Source organism: Dromiciops gliroides, chromosome 4 (assembly GCF_019393635.1).
Source record: "Dromiciops gliroides isolate mDroGli1 chromosome 4, mDroGli1.pri, whole genome shotgun sequence".
NCBI lineage: Eukaryota > Metazoa > Chordata > Mammalia > Microbiotheria > Microbiotheriidae > Dromiciops > Dromiciops gliroides.
The window spans coordinates 155,559,753-155,574,697 of record NC_057864.1 but is presented as its reverse complement, the minus strand read 5'-3'; the positions used below and the strand labels follow the sequence as shown (position 1 = coordinate 155,574,697).

Here is a 14,945-nt window from a genome sequence, read left to right as displayed (position 1 = left end):
TTGAGTAATGAGAGATAAGTTCATTGAGATACTTGATCATTTTAATAACCCTTTAAACATAGAAAAATGATTGATTGTATTGGGTGCTATAATCTATGTGTTCTCCTATCTGCACTTGGAAATTGCCAAAGTGCAGGCTGCCTCTAGGATTGTGGGCATATAACCCATATAGAGGGCATTCTGCAGGAGTCCAGATCTGTATTGAGTAGGATGTTACCCATCCTTGGAAACAGCAATCCTAGAAGTTCTATCTGCAGAAATCGTGTCTCCATAACAGTAGCAAATACATTGGTCCTACATAGTGGGATGTTTGCCTCAAAACAGTGGGAGCTCTGAGTTCAGGTCAAGACTTGTTTGTGTTTCTAAAGGAAGCTTTCCATAGAAGGAGAACCTTTTGTCATTTTAAAAGAGCTGAGCTTTCTAGATGCTTTGATATCTTCCCTTCATACACAGAACCCCAAAGATGGAAGTTTGGATTTCAATTGTTTTCCACTTCTTTTCGCTTGGCCCCTCAGAGTATCAGTAGCCACCTCCGTAGGAAGGGGTGAATAATCTATAGCTCCCCACCTAAGATGGAAGCATTGTACAGTAGGGAAAACTCTGGACTAGAAGTGAGGAGTGCCGGTCCTCCCATTTACTAGGTGTGCAATCATGACTAGGTCATTTCCCTCCTCAAGGCCTCGGTTTCCTCATCTTACAGATGAGGAGGTTTGGCTGGTTGATTTCTGCGTCTCCTTGTTCTGTTTTCCCCAGGCACAGATCCCTTTCCTGTCCTTTCTCTTCAACCATTTGAGAGAAGTAGTGAGATAGCATGGATGATGGCATGGCTCCTAAGAAGAAGCCATTCTATAAACACAACTGGGTGAGATGCATTCAGTCCCCTCCTCACCTGTGTGGCAGGTAGTATGTCTCCTGTATCCCCTCGAGCAACAAGAGCTGTCTTCTCATGGAGCCACGCTTCTTCTTCCTCAGCATTCTCCATGAACTGCAGATACTCCTGGGACTCATTTAGTCGGATACCTCTGTAAAGGTTTTAGGGGCAGAGACAAGACTCAGATGGAGTCACTCAAGGACTAGGGAGGGGGAGTGGAGGCCACAAACTGAGCCAACCTTGACAAGATAGTTTCTTCATAGCACCATCCAGGATGCAACGATGCCAAAGAACAAACAAGCCAGGGGATTTCTAGGTCTTGTGTACATCTCTTGGTTTGGATTCAGCATTTAGGGGCTTGAGAGTAGTTTGGTACCTCAAGGCCCTGTGAGGTAACCAACATTTTCTGCCCTGCCCTTGGTGGTAGATGTCCCTAGAGACAATTCCATAAAACTCATGATTGAGTAGAAAGAGAAGGGGTGTGTTGTGATATAAAGAGCACTAATTTGGACATGGTTTTGAATCCCATCTCTGTCACTTCCTGGGGCAACTAGGTGGCCCAGTGGACAGAGCACTGGAGTCAGGAGGACCTCAATTGAAATCCACATTCAGACATTTACTGTGTGACCCTGGGCAATTTATTTAACCCTGTTTGCCTCAGTTTCCTCATCTGTAAAATGAATTAGGGAAGGAAATGGCAAAGTATTCTAGTGTCTGCCAAGAAAATCCCAAATGGGGACATGGAGAGTCAGACACAATTAAAATGACTCCACCAACATTAAAACTTATCACTTTCTAGCTGTTTGGCTTTAGACAATTCATTTGGACTCCCTGGGCCTTGGTTTCCTCCTTTATAAAATAAGTGAGGTAAACTACAAGGTACTATGATACAGGTGAAGGAATACTTTATTTAGAGTCAGAGGTCCTGAGCTCAAATTCCCGCTCAGATACTTATTACCTGGATTACCAGGGCACACGTCACTTAAACTTATTGTTAAAATGAGGAGGTAAGTTAGTTGGATTAGAGTTACTTGTAACTGTAAATTCCTATGATCCTGATATATTCTGCTCTGGAGACACTTTTGGATTTTTCATACCATTGCTGAGGTCAAGCAACTGGTGGGCTCCACCTCTGAATCATTCCTAGTGATAGTATGGGACACTACCAAGCCTCAAGATGCTTCTCCTCCACTCCCCTTAGAGTCATCTTCCCTATACAAACTCTACCCAGAGGACCAAAATCATGGGTATTTGTTCATCCTGATAGGCACCCATTGTTCGGTATTGCCTATGAAACTAGAAGAACATGTGAGGATACAAGTGCCTCTTAAACGTTCCCATTGAGCAACTGTTGGTGGAGTGAGGTGGGGGGTGGGGTGGACATAGGAGACAGAGACAAAAGTAGAAGCAGATATTGACAGGTACAGAGAGACAAACAGATATCCATTTGAGCTCCCCATATGGTACAAAGGTCTCAAGATGGAGCCTCAAGAGGATATGCCAATCATTGCTACCATCTTATGCCCTTATCCTCCAGCTCCTGGAAAGTATTCAGTCTAACATCTGGCACTCACCGAATCTTGGCCAAATCCTTCAGCTCATTCCAATGCTGGACCAGCTGAGCCAGCCTCTCCTGGATCTCTTCCCGCCCCACAGCATCACTGTCTCCCAGTTTTTCTGCAGTCTCCAGCACTCCCTGTAAAATAAATGACCCTCTCCCATATTTAGGCAGTTCTAGAATGACAGTCCCATGACTTTAGAGTCGTGTCCTATCTCAGCCACCAGTCCCCGTCATCCCATTTCCAGACTTGCCCTTCCTTCATATGTTCCTCAGTTCTTAAAGCTCTGTTAGGAATACTGGGAGAAGGTGAAGTCACCAATGGCATGTACATTGACCAAATGATGTAGGTGTTTTTGTAAATTGTTCACTAATATCTTGTCATAGAACAAAGAAGCAAAAATAAAAAAAAGAACAAAGAGCCACCTCTCACTCACATTGGTCATATACAGGCAAGTTTTTTTGGTGTCTCTCAGCTGTATCCTAAATATAGCAAATGCATTGTTACTGTAAAGGTTAAGGTATCAGTAATTAAAGAAGATAGCAGCCCCAGAGAGACAATCTTCCAGGGAGGGTGGGGAGGTGTTCTAGAGTCAGCTGAAAAGAAACAATTGTGATATTTTCAGTGTGAGCCTTTACACCTTCGAAATGAGCAAATGTTACAAATCATGGATTGCTTTAATGTTTTGCTGATTGTCTGGACTTAAGAAAATTATGGAAAATGTTAACGATACAGATTAAACTTAAAAGTATGTCATGCATACAGTATTTTTTCCCCCAGAGAACTGGATATTAAACATTTACCTGGGGGCAGCTAGGTGGCGCAGTGGATAGAGCACTGGCCCTGGATTCAGGAGGACCTGAGTTCAAATCCAAACTCCAACACTTAACACTTACTAGCTGTGTGACCCTGGGCAAGTCACTTAACCCCAATTGCATCACAAAAAAATAAAAAATAAAAATAAAAATAAAATAAGCATTTACCTGAACACCCCTGTTCCTACCTGAATGGCTGGTTCATGGGCATCCAGCTCCCCCTCCAGGCGTCTATGTTTTCTCTGTAGGTTCTGCACACCAGGAAGGTCCCGTCCATAGTCCTTGGAGCTCACTCGCAGCAGCTTTTCCCTGGAGCCCAAGATAGAAACCGAGACCTGAACATTTCATGTTGCAGCAGGACCCTGGTTCTCAAAGGAGAGTCTTGGGAACTGATGGACACTTAGGTCACAAATATCCAAACATTTGTTTGCTGCCAGTTGGAGCAACCTCTGACAATGCCCTTTTCAGACTTCTGTCAACAGTTTTATTCCATTTACTCATTTCCCCACTGCCCCCTAGGGTGTTCAGAGCTTCACTAATCACCTTCCCCATTAACCTCTTTTCTCCTGCCCAGCCTTGCTTTTCCTTCTTCTTCCAAGGACAGGCATACCTGTCACTTCTTTCTAAACATCCTGGAAATCCTGACAAGTTTTTTGTTTGTTTGTTTATTATTATGAGGGCTAGTGAGGGTTGGGGGTAGGGCAGGGGTGTGCAAACATCAAGAGAGAGAGGTAAAGACAGAGACAGAGGCATAGGCACAGGCACAGAGAAACAGACAGACACAGAGATAGAGAAAGGGATAGAGAGACAGAGACAGGTTGAATTAGAGACAGAGAGACAAGAGAGAGGAGATATGGACAGAGTGAGACATGGAGAGAAAAATAGATTGACCTGAGCTATGATATGTAAAATAAGTGACCCTAGATAAGAGATACCATCTGGGAAGGAGGGATTTCCTTCTTACAAAATACTTTAACATGGCAGTGTTTTGGGGATTAGAAACATTATTAATCCTGAGTCTGAGAATGTAGATGGGAGGGGAGAAATTGCATCTTTCTTTTAAGTGACCTCTAACAAATTTATATACATACATACACACACACACATAACATATATGTTATATATGCACACATGTATATATACACACACATATATGTGTGTATGTATATATATAGATCTACATATGCATGCATGTATATGTGTGTATACATAGTGGTTTGTATTGTGTACGTGCATGCATGCATGTATATTGTATGTGTATGTGACAGGTAGGTGGCACAGTAGATAGAATGGTGGGACTGGAGTCAGGAAGACTCATATTCCTGAGTTCAAATCCAGCCTCAGAGACTAGTTGTGTGATCCTGGGCAAGTCCCTTTACCCTATTTGCCTTAGTTCCTTATCTCTAAAATGGTCTGGAGAAGGAAATAATAAACCACTTCAGTATCTTTGTCAAGAAAATAGCAAATGGGGTCACAAAGAATTGTACAACACTGAAACAACTAAGTAACAATACAAATATATGTGTATATGTGTACATATTCATATTCATGTGTATGTTGTTATATACAAATATAGAAAAGGATGGCTGAATTCCCAAATATTGCATACATGCATTTTACATATACATATATGTGTGTGTTTATGCATGCACATATGTGTATAATACATGCATGCAAGTGATATAATGTGCAATCATTACAATGTAGTATATAATATATACATAAAATTTAAATATATATACAAATTTACACATGTATATATTATACCACAAATTTATTATGATATACATATATGCATAATATATATTTATCCTATATAGATATAATATGTATATGTATATTCATGTGTATATATGTACATATACAAAACTAAATACATATACATATATACATTCGTGTTCAACAGATTATCAGAGGGTCCCATGGTGCACAGAAAGGTCAAGAACTCCTGTATTAGAGGATAGACACTTAGGGAAAGAAGGCCCACAATCATCTCTGCTAGTCGAAGGTGTCAGGACATACTTAATCCAGGATTCCTCATCGTCCAGGTCCTGGAAGAACTGGAAAAGGGCATGGGCCTCCTTGAGCTTTTTGTGATGCCCAGCAGCCAGATTCTGGACATTCAGGAATCGATTATTGATACTTTCCAGTTTCTCCTTTATCTCATCAGCATTGAAAGCTCCACTGCCAATCAGGTGAGTAGCCAGCTCATTCAAATCCTTAAGAAAGTCCTGTAAATCCAGAGTGGGCTCCATGAGCAGAGGCAGCACTGGGGATGGCTCTCCCATGCTTCTACGCCCCCCAGTTTCCTATGTGTTAGCATTTTTAAAATCCTGTAACCTCTTCAGTTCAAGTTGGAGGAGAACTGGTGGGAAGAAAGGTATAATAGACTGAAATGTACTATTCATTTTGCTATTCAACCATATAACATCCTTCACTAGTATCTAATTCCTTGTGTGTTCTCTCTCCCTGAACTAGACGTAATCTCCTGGAGATGAGAGATTGGGCCACATTTGGTATCTTTTGTGTAGCCAGCAAAATTCTCAGCATATAGAAAGTACACAAAATATTTGATTAAGTCATTTCTTGAAAACTAGACACAACTAATGGTGTCTTTGAACTTGAGCCCTAAAAAATACTGGGTACTTTCTGGGGCCTAAATAGGCCACAACTAATTCCAGTACCTATGGCCTCCTGCAAATTTAATGGCCCTACTGTACATAGGTGACCTCCATCTCCCACACACAGAAACTATTTAACAATTGTATATATCTATATCTATATCTATATCTATATCTATATCTATATCTATATCTATATCTATATCTATATCTATATCTATATCTATATCTATATCTATATCTACATCTACATCTACATCTACATCTACATCTACATCTACATCTACATCTACATCTACATCTACATCTACATCTACATCTACATCTACATCTACATCTACATCTACATCTACATCTACATCTACATCTACATCTACATCTACATCTACATCTACATCTACATCTACATCTACATCTACATCTACATCTACATCTACATCTACATCTACATCTATATCTATATCTATATCTATATCTATATCTATATCTATATTGTGAGAATTGGAATGACACCCCCTGCTGGGAGGGACGTTGTGAGCTCTGGCCTGTGTGTGAGGAAGGCCTTGTTTCCTATTTCACAGGAGGTTTCTGGGAGAAGCAGCTTAGGAGTGGGACTTTCATTTCGGGACCTTGGCTTGGCAGGACAGGTGCTGGACTCTCTTAGAGAGTTAGATGAAGTTTGCTTTTTATTTCTCTCTCTCTCTCTCTCTCTCTCCCTCTCTCTCTCTCTCTCTCTCTCTCTTTCTTTCTCTTCACTAACTTCTAATGTGCTTTAATAAATACTTAAAAGGCTAAACTCTTGCTAAAGCTTCTAGTTTAAGGTGACCCCTCATTAGATTTTATACATCACAGCTAGAATCGTAGGCCCTTACAATATCCATATCTAGATCCAGATTTAGATCTAGATCTAGATATGTTATTTAACCCCTCAGAGTCACGATTTTCATATGGGTAAAATTGACACAATAACAATAGATAACATTTATGTAGAAATTTTAAGAATTACAAAATACTTTAAACATTAGATTATTTGATCTACACAACAACCCTGGGAGTTAGATGCTATTATTATTTTTTTTCCATTTAACAGATGAGGAAACTGAGGCACAGAGAATCCAGAAGCACTTATTAGGTGCCAACTATTTGCTAAACACCATGTTAAGCACTGAGAATAAAAAGAAAAGCAAAAAAGCAAATTGGTTTCTATTCTCAAGACATTCATGGTCAGTCAGCCAGTAAGTATCTGGAGCTAGATTTGAATTCATGTCTTTTTGACTTGAGGTCTAGCACTCTATCCACTGTACCACCTAACTCCTCTAATAATAAATGTATTATCATTTCTACTGCATACCACACAGGATTGTTAAGAGGAAAGTACTTCGCAAACCTTAAGGCACTTACAACTATGAATTATAATTATAGTAACAAGTATTATTATTACTATATACAACACTGACAGATATGCTCATACATTTTCATAGTCTAGATAGAGATGTCCTCATGCCACCCTGGGCACTCACTGTTGCAATTTAGAAGTGACAGGGTCTCAGAACTGTGCCAACCAGATATTTATATGGCCCTTTAAGAACAGAATAAAAGAGACATGTGTGGGTAACACAAGTATTATTCACCTTACAAGTGAAGTAAGTACAGATTAGAGAGATAGAGAGTGCATGACTTGGAATTAGGAATAATTGGGTCCATATCCCTCCTCAGACACTTCCTAGCTCTGTGATCCTGGGAAAGTTACAACCTCTCTCTTTCTCAGTTTCCTTATCTGCAAAATAAGGAAGTTGGGCTCAGTGGCCTTTTAGGTCCTTTCCACTTATAACTATCATCCTGTGACTTGTCCTGAGCACATAACCAATAATGGCCCACACACTTGCCTACTAACCAATAATGGCCCACACACAACAGTAATGTGACAATGGTTTCCTACTGAAGGCAAGATTTTAAATGTTTTTAAAAATTCCAAGTCCAAGACCCTTTTCACTTCACTAGATATTTTTCAAGCTTTGTAGTCCCACTTTAGGGCCAGGAAAGCATCTTGCTCATTGGCCAAGATAAGGGACTTTTTTATAACACTGCTTGCTCACATCACTATCTAATACAATAGGGAAAAAAATCAGCAACACCTCCTCCATTCTGGGTAAAGAGGAGGAGTTTCAGGTGCCACTTACCTCACGAGTTGACATCTCTGTTTCTAGCAGTTGATGCTTCTTAAGTAAGTTGGCTGCAGAAGCCAAGTCCCTGGCTTGATCTTTCATTGCCAACAGGGTCTCTGCCTTAAAGGAACAAACAAACAAATGAATAAACAAACAAACAAGTAGATAGATACATAGAGAGATACATATATACATAGACACAGTCACAGATAGAGAGAGAAACCCAGTCACAGATAGATAGACCTACAGATAGACAGAAAGATAGAACAGCCAGAGGAAAATCTGTTATTTGGTTAAAGATCACTCTTCAAGGAGGGTGATCACCCTAATCTCCCAACCTAACAAGGAACCCAGGGCCTCATATGTCTACCTTAGGAACTATCTTCTCAATCAGATGATCACCAATATAATGAAAATAAGAAAAGAGACACACAATATTTTTTTTCTAACAAAAGTTGATACCTCTCAAGAGGGCCTTGGGAAAATTCAAGGAATTATGAAGAGTTACAGAAAGTTAAACAGTTGTTTAGGGGCTAATAAACTAACAATAGCAACGAATGAGTAGGCCTCCTTGTTACTCTGAGTATTCCTCCTGCTGTGTGTACTTCCAGTCTTTTAGATCAACACAGATGCCAGAATGAGACCAGAAGTAAAGCGGTTCCCAACAGCCATTTTCTGGGGGAGGGGAGACCATGAGGGGTAAGAGGGAGAATACTAAAGAGACTACCAATGACAATAATAATAGCTGGTATTTACATAGCACTTTAAGGTTTGCAAAGCACTTTACATATGTTATCTCCTTTGATATAGACTAAGTAAGGACTTTGAGGAGTTATGGGATGAAACAAAATTATTTTTAAAAGTTAAAAGTTAGACTTAGAAAACTCAGGAAAAGAAACATTTCTTAGCCAGCCTCTTTGGGCTTTATCTTTAAAATGGTGGGGCTGGACAAGATTTATTTCCAAGGTTCCTCCCAGAATCCTGTTTTGTAACATTCTGTGTTCTTTCTACACTATGGCATACCAGAAAGGCTAACAAGGGCACAGAACTCAATAATCCAATGACAGAACTCAGTTCTGTATGTGGTGGAATTTAGGAACAACATTTAGACTCTTAAGTTATACTGAAATCACTTCTTTCCGGGGTCCCCAAATCTTATGCCCAGCTGAAGCCCCCTGCTTTCTCACTATGCCTTCCCTTCTGTTAGCCTCAGTTTTGGCCCTGCTTCCTCTCTCTTTCTGACTTTATACTACACACAGTCACTCATCATCACTGCCAAAACTCATAATTATCATGGGTGCTCAGTTCAGCTCTCAATCTCTTCATTCTTGGGAAGATTTCAATACTATCTCATGACAAAATTCTAACCTCTCCCTATATTCCTACCTAGGCTTTTTCCTATCCCCATCATCCTTCCCCCCACTTCCTGCTTCCAGACCTATTACCTCAGAGAGCCAGAATTCAAAGTCACGGATGCCAGTGTTGAACCTCTGTTGTCGGCTTGCCTCATTCAGCTTCTGCCCTTTGTCTTTGGTTTTCTCTAGGAGGTAGTTCCAGCGTTCATTCAGCTCAGACAGTCGTTTCTGCCACAGATATATGTGCGTGTATGTGTATATAAATATAAATATATATATACATGTGTACATATATACATATGTACATACATACACATGGGTTCTTGGTGGTATGTGGGAACCCAGACCCAGGAGAATTTAAGAGAATGATGGACGTGGAGGAAGGAACTGGGGAAGGCGAGAGATAATCCTTTTTCATTCTAGAGTAATGGTTCTGACATTGGGAGTCAGGTTGACAAGGGAGATAGAAGGCCCTGGGAGGGAGGAGTTCTTAAACTAGTCACTTAAACATGTAGTATGCTGAGCATAGATGGTTGCAATAGCAGTCTCATTTTCCAGCTTTTAGCGAGGTATACAAATGTGAGGTCAAGAAAATTATGGAAGCCCAGAATATTGTTGTGGGGAAAGGAACAAAAGATGTGTGATCCCAGGATGAAAAATCCTCAGAGCCTCAGGTCTTCTACATAGACCTAGACAGGGCTTCTAATAGGAATGATAATTAAATAATCCCCATTCCCAGAAATAGGGAAGGATGAGGAGTTTTAGCCCATCTGCCTTCTTAGATTTGATAAATCACCCTGCTCCTTGCCATGACCTGAGGGTATGTATCACCCTTATACCTTCATATCTTCCTCTTGGCCATCACATGCTCCCCGGTCAATAAGAGAGTTCCCCAGATTGATGACACCTTCAACTTGTTCTGTCCGACCAAAGACCTCATTTTCAAATGCCTGATGCTTCAAGTATTTTCTCTGGAGATAAGACAGAGGCAATAGCATTAGTAACCTACCTGGAAAAGGAGGGTATAAGAGATACTTCACGTTTATTGGGAAAGGCCCTCTAGTCAAATGATCCAATGGAAGGATTCCTAGGGGTTTGTGGCCTCTCTCAGATATCAAAATCCTCCATTAATTAGATTGAACAATCCACAGAAGGTAAGGCCAGGGTGCCTCTTCCCCTGAATCTCTCAGTCTCCCTCCCCTTACTCTCATCTAGGCTGTTAGGTACTCAGGGAATGGCTGAATGATTAATATACTACATTCAGGAGATTCAGAACTTTACTAAAACCACCATGAACCAACCTGGATATTAGTGGGATCTTTATAGGACTCATCACAGGCTGTGGGCAGCATCTCACTGATCCAGTCTTCCAGATCTTCAATGTCACGGTAGAACTGTTTTAGGTCTGCAAAATCACCAAGCTTGGCTCTGTCTTCAATCATCTGTCCTTTGAGAGCATTCCACCTGAAAGGAGGGCAAGATCACTCTTTTACCTCAAAATCCTTCCCTAGGGGACTCTGGTTTCCCTCTCTCCCTCACTTCTAGTTACATTCCAACTTGGTCTTTCTATTCCTCTCACACATCCCTGTTTGAAGTTCTTTCATTCTCTCATCCACTTCCTTATTCCCTAGGTTATCCTTTATCACCCCTCTCAAAGAAGTTTCCCAGCTAGGTGGTGCAATACAGAACGCTTAGACTTTAGGGTATGAAGACCCGAGTTTGAATCCTGCCTCTGACACTTTAGATCCCTGTGTGATCCTAGCAGTTTCCTCATTTGTAAAATAAGGATAGTAGCACCTACAATGCAGGGTTATTGTGAAGATGGACTGAAATAACATTTGTAAAGCCCTCTGCAAACCTTAAAGTGCTATGTAAATGCCATCTAGTGTTATATAAATTGTTCCCCAGTGTCTACCTCTTCCAGGAATCTTCCCCTAATTAATCATAGAGAAGTTTCCCTTGTTTGCCAACCTCTTGGGAAGGAGGGCTAGTATCTAAGCTCTTTTGACTCAAATACCTTCATCTCATAAATTGGCCTCCATTTCAGGTCAAATGAGAAGTGTCATCTTCCTTTATTCAGTTCCCTTAGACCCTCACCACATTTGTCCTTGCTTCTGGGCTGATAAAACATCATCTTATATCTGGACATTTAGATTAGCCCATCTATAAGGCCAATCCTAGTAGGAGCTAGCTGTTGTTCCTGGGGAACATATGACACCTGGAGAGGGAAAAGAGACTATTTTCTTAAAAGAGATTCTCTGTGACCATGCATGTATCTGTGATATCTATGTTGCTTTCATAAAAGTTCAACTGGCCCACTTTGAGCAAGCTGTGGCTCTTTTAACATAACGCTCTCTTTGTCTAAGTTACCAGTTCTATTCAATGGCCTCTATTTTTCACTATGAAGTACCCTTAGCCCTGGAATATTAAATTTATTTTTATTGAGTTATTGGTCTTAATATTCTTCCTGGATGCATTTTATACAATTGTTCATTACAGAGGCTGGATTACCATTTTAAAGGGAGGTTATAAAAGAAATTTCTGAATTATATGGGAATTTAGACTACAAAAATTCTTTCAAATACCTAATTACTGACGTATTTATTAATTCAACCAACATTTATTGAACATATTCTAAGTGGAGGTCATGGTATTAGGTCTAAATTATCTTTATAACTCTAATTCAACTATTAACATTCTATAATTCTATGAGTGATTTTAAAAATGATACCCCCAATAAACCCCAGCAAGCGAAGAGACTGTAACTGTGAAGCTCATTCTATACAAGTATTAGTTTAATCAATACACAGTCCCTGGCACATAATAAGCACTTAATAAAATTATATCAACTGATTGACTATTTGTGGAAGGTCGCATATGCAAGACCAGCATCATGTGTGATTTGGCATTTATTTAAGGCTTCCTGGTAATGAAAATGACCATGATGAGAGCAGTAGTTTATTCCCAGAACCCATCTTGTTCTCCCATTCATCTCTCAGAGTTGGCCCTCTCCTTTGCATATCTCATTTAAAACTGCTCTATGATTATCTGGGAGCTCTTATCTCCTCTCAGGCTTTCCATTGCAAGTCCTTAACCAGAGGTGATCTCTCCCTCTTGGGAGATCAGAGAGATAGGAATTTAAAATTAAAAGGGACCTTGGAGTTCATCTATTTAAAACTTTTCATTTTATAGGAAACTGAGGTCCAGGGAGCTAAGCTCAGGGTCACATAGCCAGTAGATGCCGAGCAGGGATTCAAACAAAGGTCCTTGGACTCAGAATCCAGTACTCTTCACATTCTTTGCCCAGTGCTGCTTTTTGCTCTCTTTATAGCTCTTTTGTGCACTTTCCCATTTCTCTTTGCATTCTGGCTTCTCACCTTTGAGCCTCATTCTGCCTACAAGATTACATGGTATTTGAAGGCAGGGACTGTGTCACATTCATTTTTGTTTGTCCTTTAGTATCTAGCACACTGTGATATTCAGAATAAGAAATCAGGAAATTCATGTGGAAGTGAATAGAATTCTCAGAATCAATGATGGGCAACCTGGTCTTAAGTTCTAGGCATACTGCTTCATGTAGGCGATAGGGTAAAATTTTAGGATGTGTAGGGGCCAAATCTTTTGGCTAGATGGGGTCATAAAAACCTCCAATAACAATTAATTCTTTATAGATGCTATGTCTGGTATCACTTAGACACACACACACACACACACACACACACACACACACACACACACATTTGATGTCATTCAGGCTACTGTCCAGTGTTTCCTGATTTTATGTTTCCCTGGAAGTCACCCAGAATGGAGCAAAAAGGTGGACTTAAAATGCGAGTATGTGAAGCCCAGCTAAACTGCTTACTACCTTTGTAACACTGCTTGGCTAAGTCACTTTTCCTCTTTGGGCCTCAATTTCCTTTTCTGTAAAATGAGGGGTGAGAGTAGATGCTTGAGAATCTCTTCTAACTTCTTTAGATTCTTATAAAACAGTGGATGTGCTGGTGTAACTAATAGAAAGTGAAAGGGGTTTTGCCACAGGGTGCCTACATACAGAAGGAGGTGAGACGTGTGTTTCTTACCTTACCTTGAGGTTCAGTATAGGCCTAAACCATCACAAAACATAACCTTCCCCTGCTTATTGCCTCCACATCCACCCGAGGGTTCTGTCACTTTGGCCCCCTGTCGTAAAGTCATCTATTTTCCTGAATTCCTATGGGGGCAAAAATCAAATGGTTCCTTTTCCCTGATTGTATTTATATTGGGTTGTCCTCTAAGCTAATGTTCCTCAAATATATGCCCTGTAATTCAACTGCTTTAGTTTCAGGTGGAAATATTCCTAGCATAGAGGGTATTTTGGGAGTCTTTCACAGTTAGGCCAATGAGTTGCACTGAGGTTTAGCATGGATTCATAACAAAATAAGAATAATAATTGCCTTCCCAAACTAAGCTCTTGAGGACAGGGCTTTTTCGTTTTTTTGTTTTTGTTTTTGTTTTTGTTTTTGTTTTGTGGGGCAATGAGGGCTAAGTGACTTGCCCAGAGTCACACAGCTAGTAAGTGTCAAGTGTCTGAGGCTGAATTTGAACCCAGGTCCTCCTGAATCCAAGGCCAGTGCTTTATCCACTGTGCCACCTAGCTACCTCCAAGGGCAGGGCTTTTTTTTTTTTTTTTTTTAGTGAGGCAATTAGGGTTAAGTGACTTGCCCAGGGCCACACAGCTAGTAAGTGTTAGGTGTCTGAGGCCGGATTTGAATTCAGGTCCTCCTGACTCCAGGGCCGGTGCTTTATCCACTGTACCACCTAGCTGCCCCAAATAGTATTGTGTTGTTTTTGTTTGTTTGTTTTTTGTTTTTTGTGTAGCAATGGGGGTTAAGTGACTTGCCCAAGGTCACACAGCTAGTAAGTGTCAAGTGTCTGAGGCCAGATTTGAACTCAGGAACTCCTCAATCCAGGGCTGGTGCTTTAGCCACTGTGCCACCTAGCCACCCCTAAGGGCAGGGCTTTTTAAAAAAAAAATGTCTTTTTATCCTTAGCACAATACTTGGAACAAAATAGATGCTTAATAAATGCTCATTGACTGATTCACTGATCATCCATCTGACCCTACGTAGCAATCAATCTTAGAGAAAGAAACTACTGGCTGCCAAAAATTGCTTATCATAGAAGGAAATGATTGGTGATGCCTTACCTGTCTAGCACTCTCTGGAGCCGGTCAGCAATCTCTTCCTTGGCATAGTGATCATCGTCTATGAGCCGCTCTGCAAAACTTTTCAGTGAATTGATCTTTTCTTCCTGGACAAAGGAAAAGTGAGAGGCAGCATTGAATAAGGGAAAGAACATTGAGTTGGGAGTCAGGATAACTGGGTCAGTCCCCAGCTATGATTGTTAATAGTCATGTAACTATGGTAATTTGACTTTACATCTCTAAGGCTCACTTTCCTCATCTAGCTCTATAGATGGGGATCAAGCACTATAGTTATAGTGTAATTGAAAGGAAATTGATTCGTATGGCAGCTACTCTCCTCCACATCCCCAACCCCAAGCCTTAAGTGGGAAACTTAA

General features: G+C 40.5%; 1 protein-coding gene across 1 annotated transcript in view; it reads right to left on the bottom strand.

Annotated features, from left to right (window-relative positions):
* SPTA1 (spectrin alpha, erythrocytic 1) overlaps window positions 1–14,945 on the bottom strand; it is a 107,173-nt gene that overhangs the window by 31,671 nt on the left and 60,557 nt on the right. The window contains exons 31-39 of the mRNA XM_043963436.1: window positions 14,572–14,675; window positions 10,688–10,850; window positions 10,226–10,357; window positions 9,477–9,614; window positions 8,047–8,151; window positions 5,268–5,476; window positions 3,434–3,554; window positions 2,446–2,567; window positions 890–1,022 (exon numbers count right to left, since the gene is read on the bottom strand). Coding sequence (XP_043819371.1) covers window positions 890–1,022; window positions 2,446–2,567; window positions 3,434–3,554; window positions 5,268–5,476; window positions 8,047–8,151; window positions 9,477–9,614; window positions 10,226–10,357; window positions 10,688–10,850; window positions 14,572–14,675 — 1,227 coding nt within the window. The remainder of the gene's footprint in view (window positions 1–889; window positions 1,023–2,445; window positions 2,568–3,433; window positions 3,555–5,267; window positions 5,477–8,046; window positions 8,152–9,476; window positions 9,615–10,225; window positions 10,358–10,687; window positions 10,851–14,571; window positions 14,676–14,945) is intronic.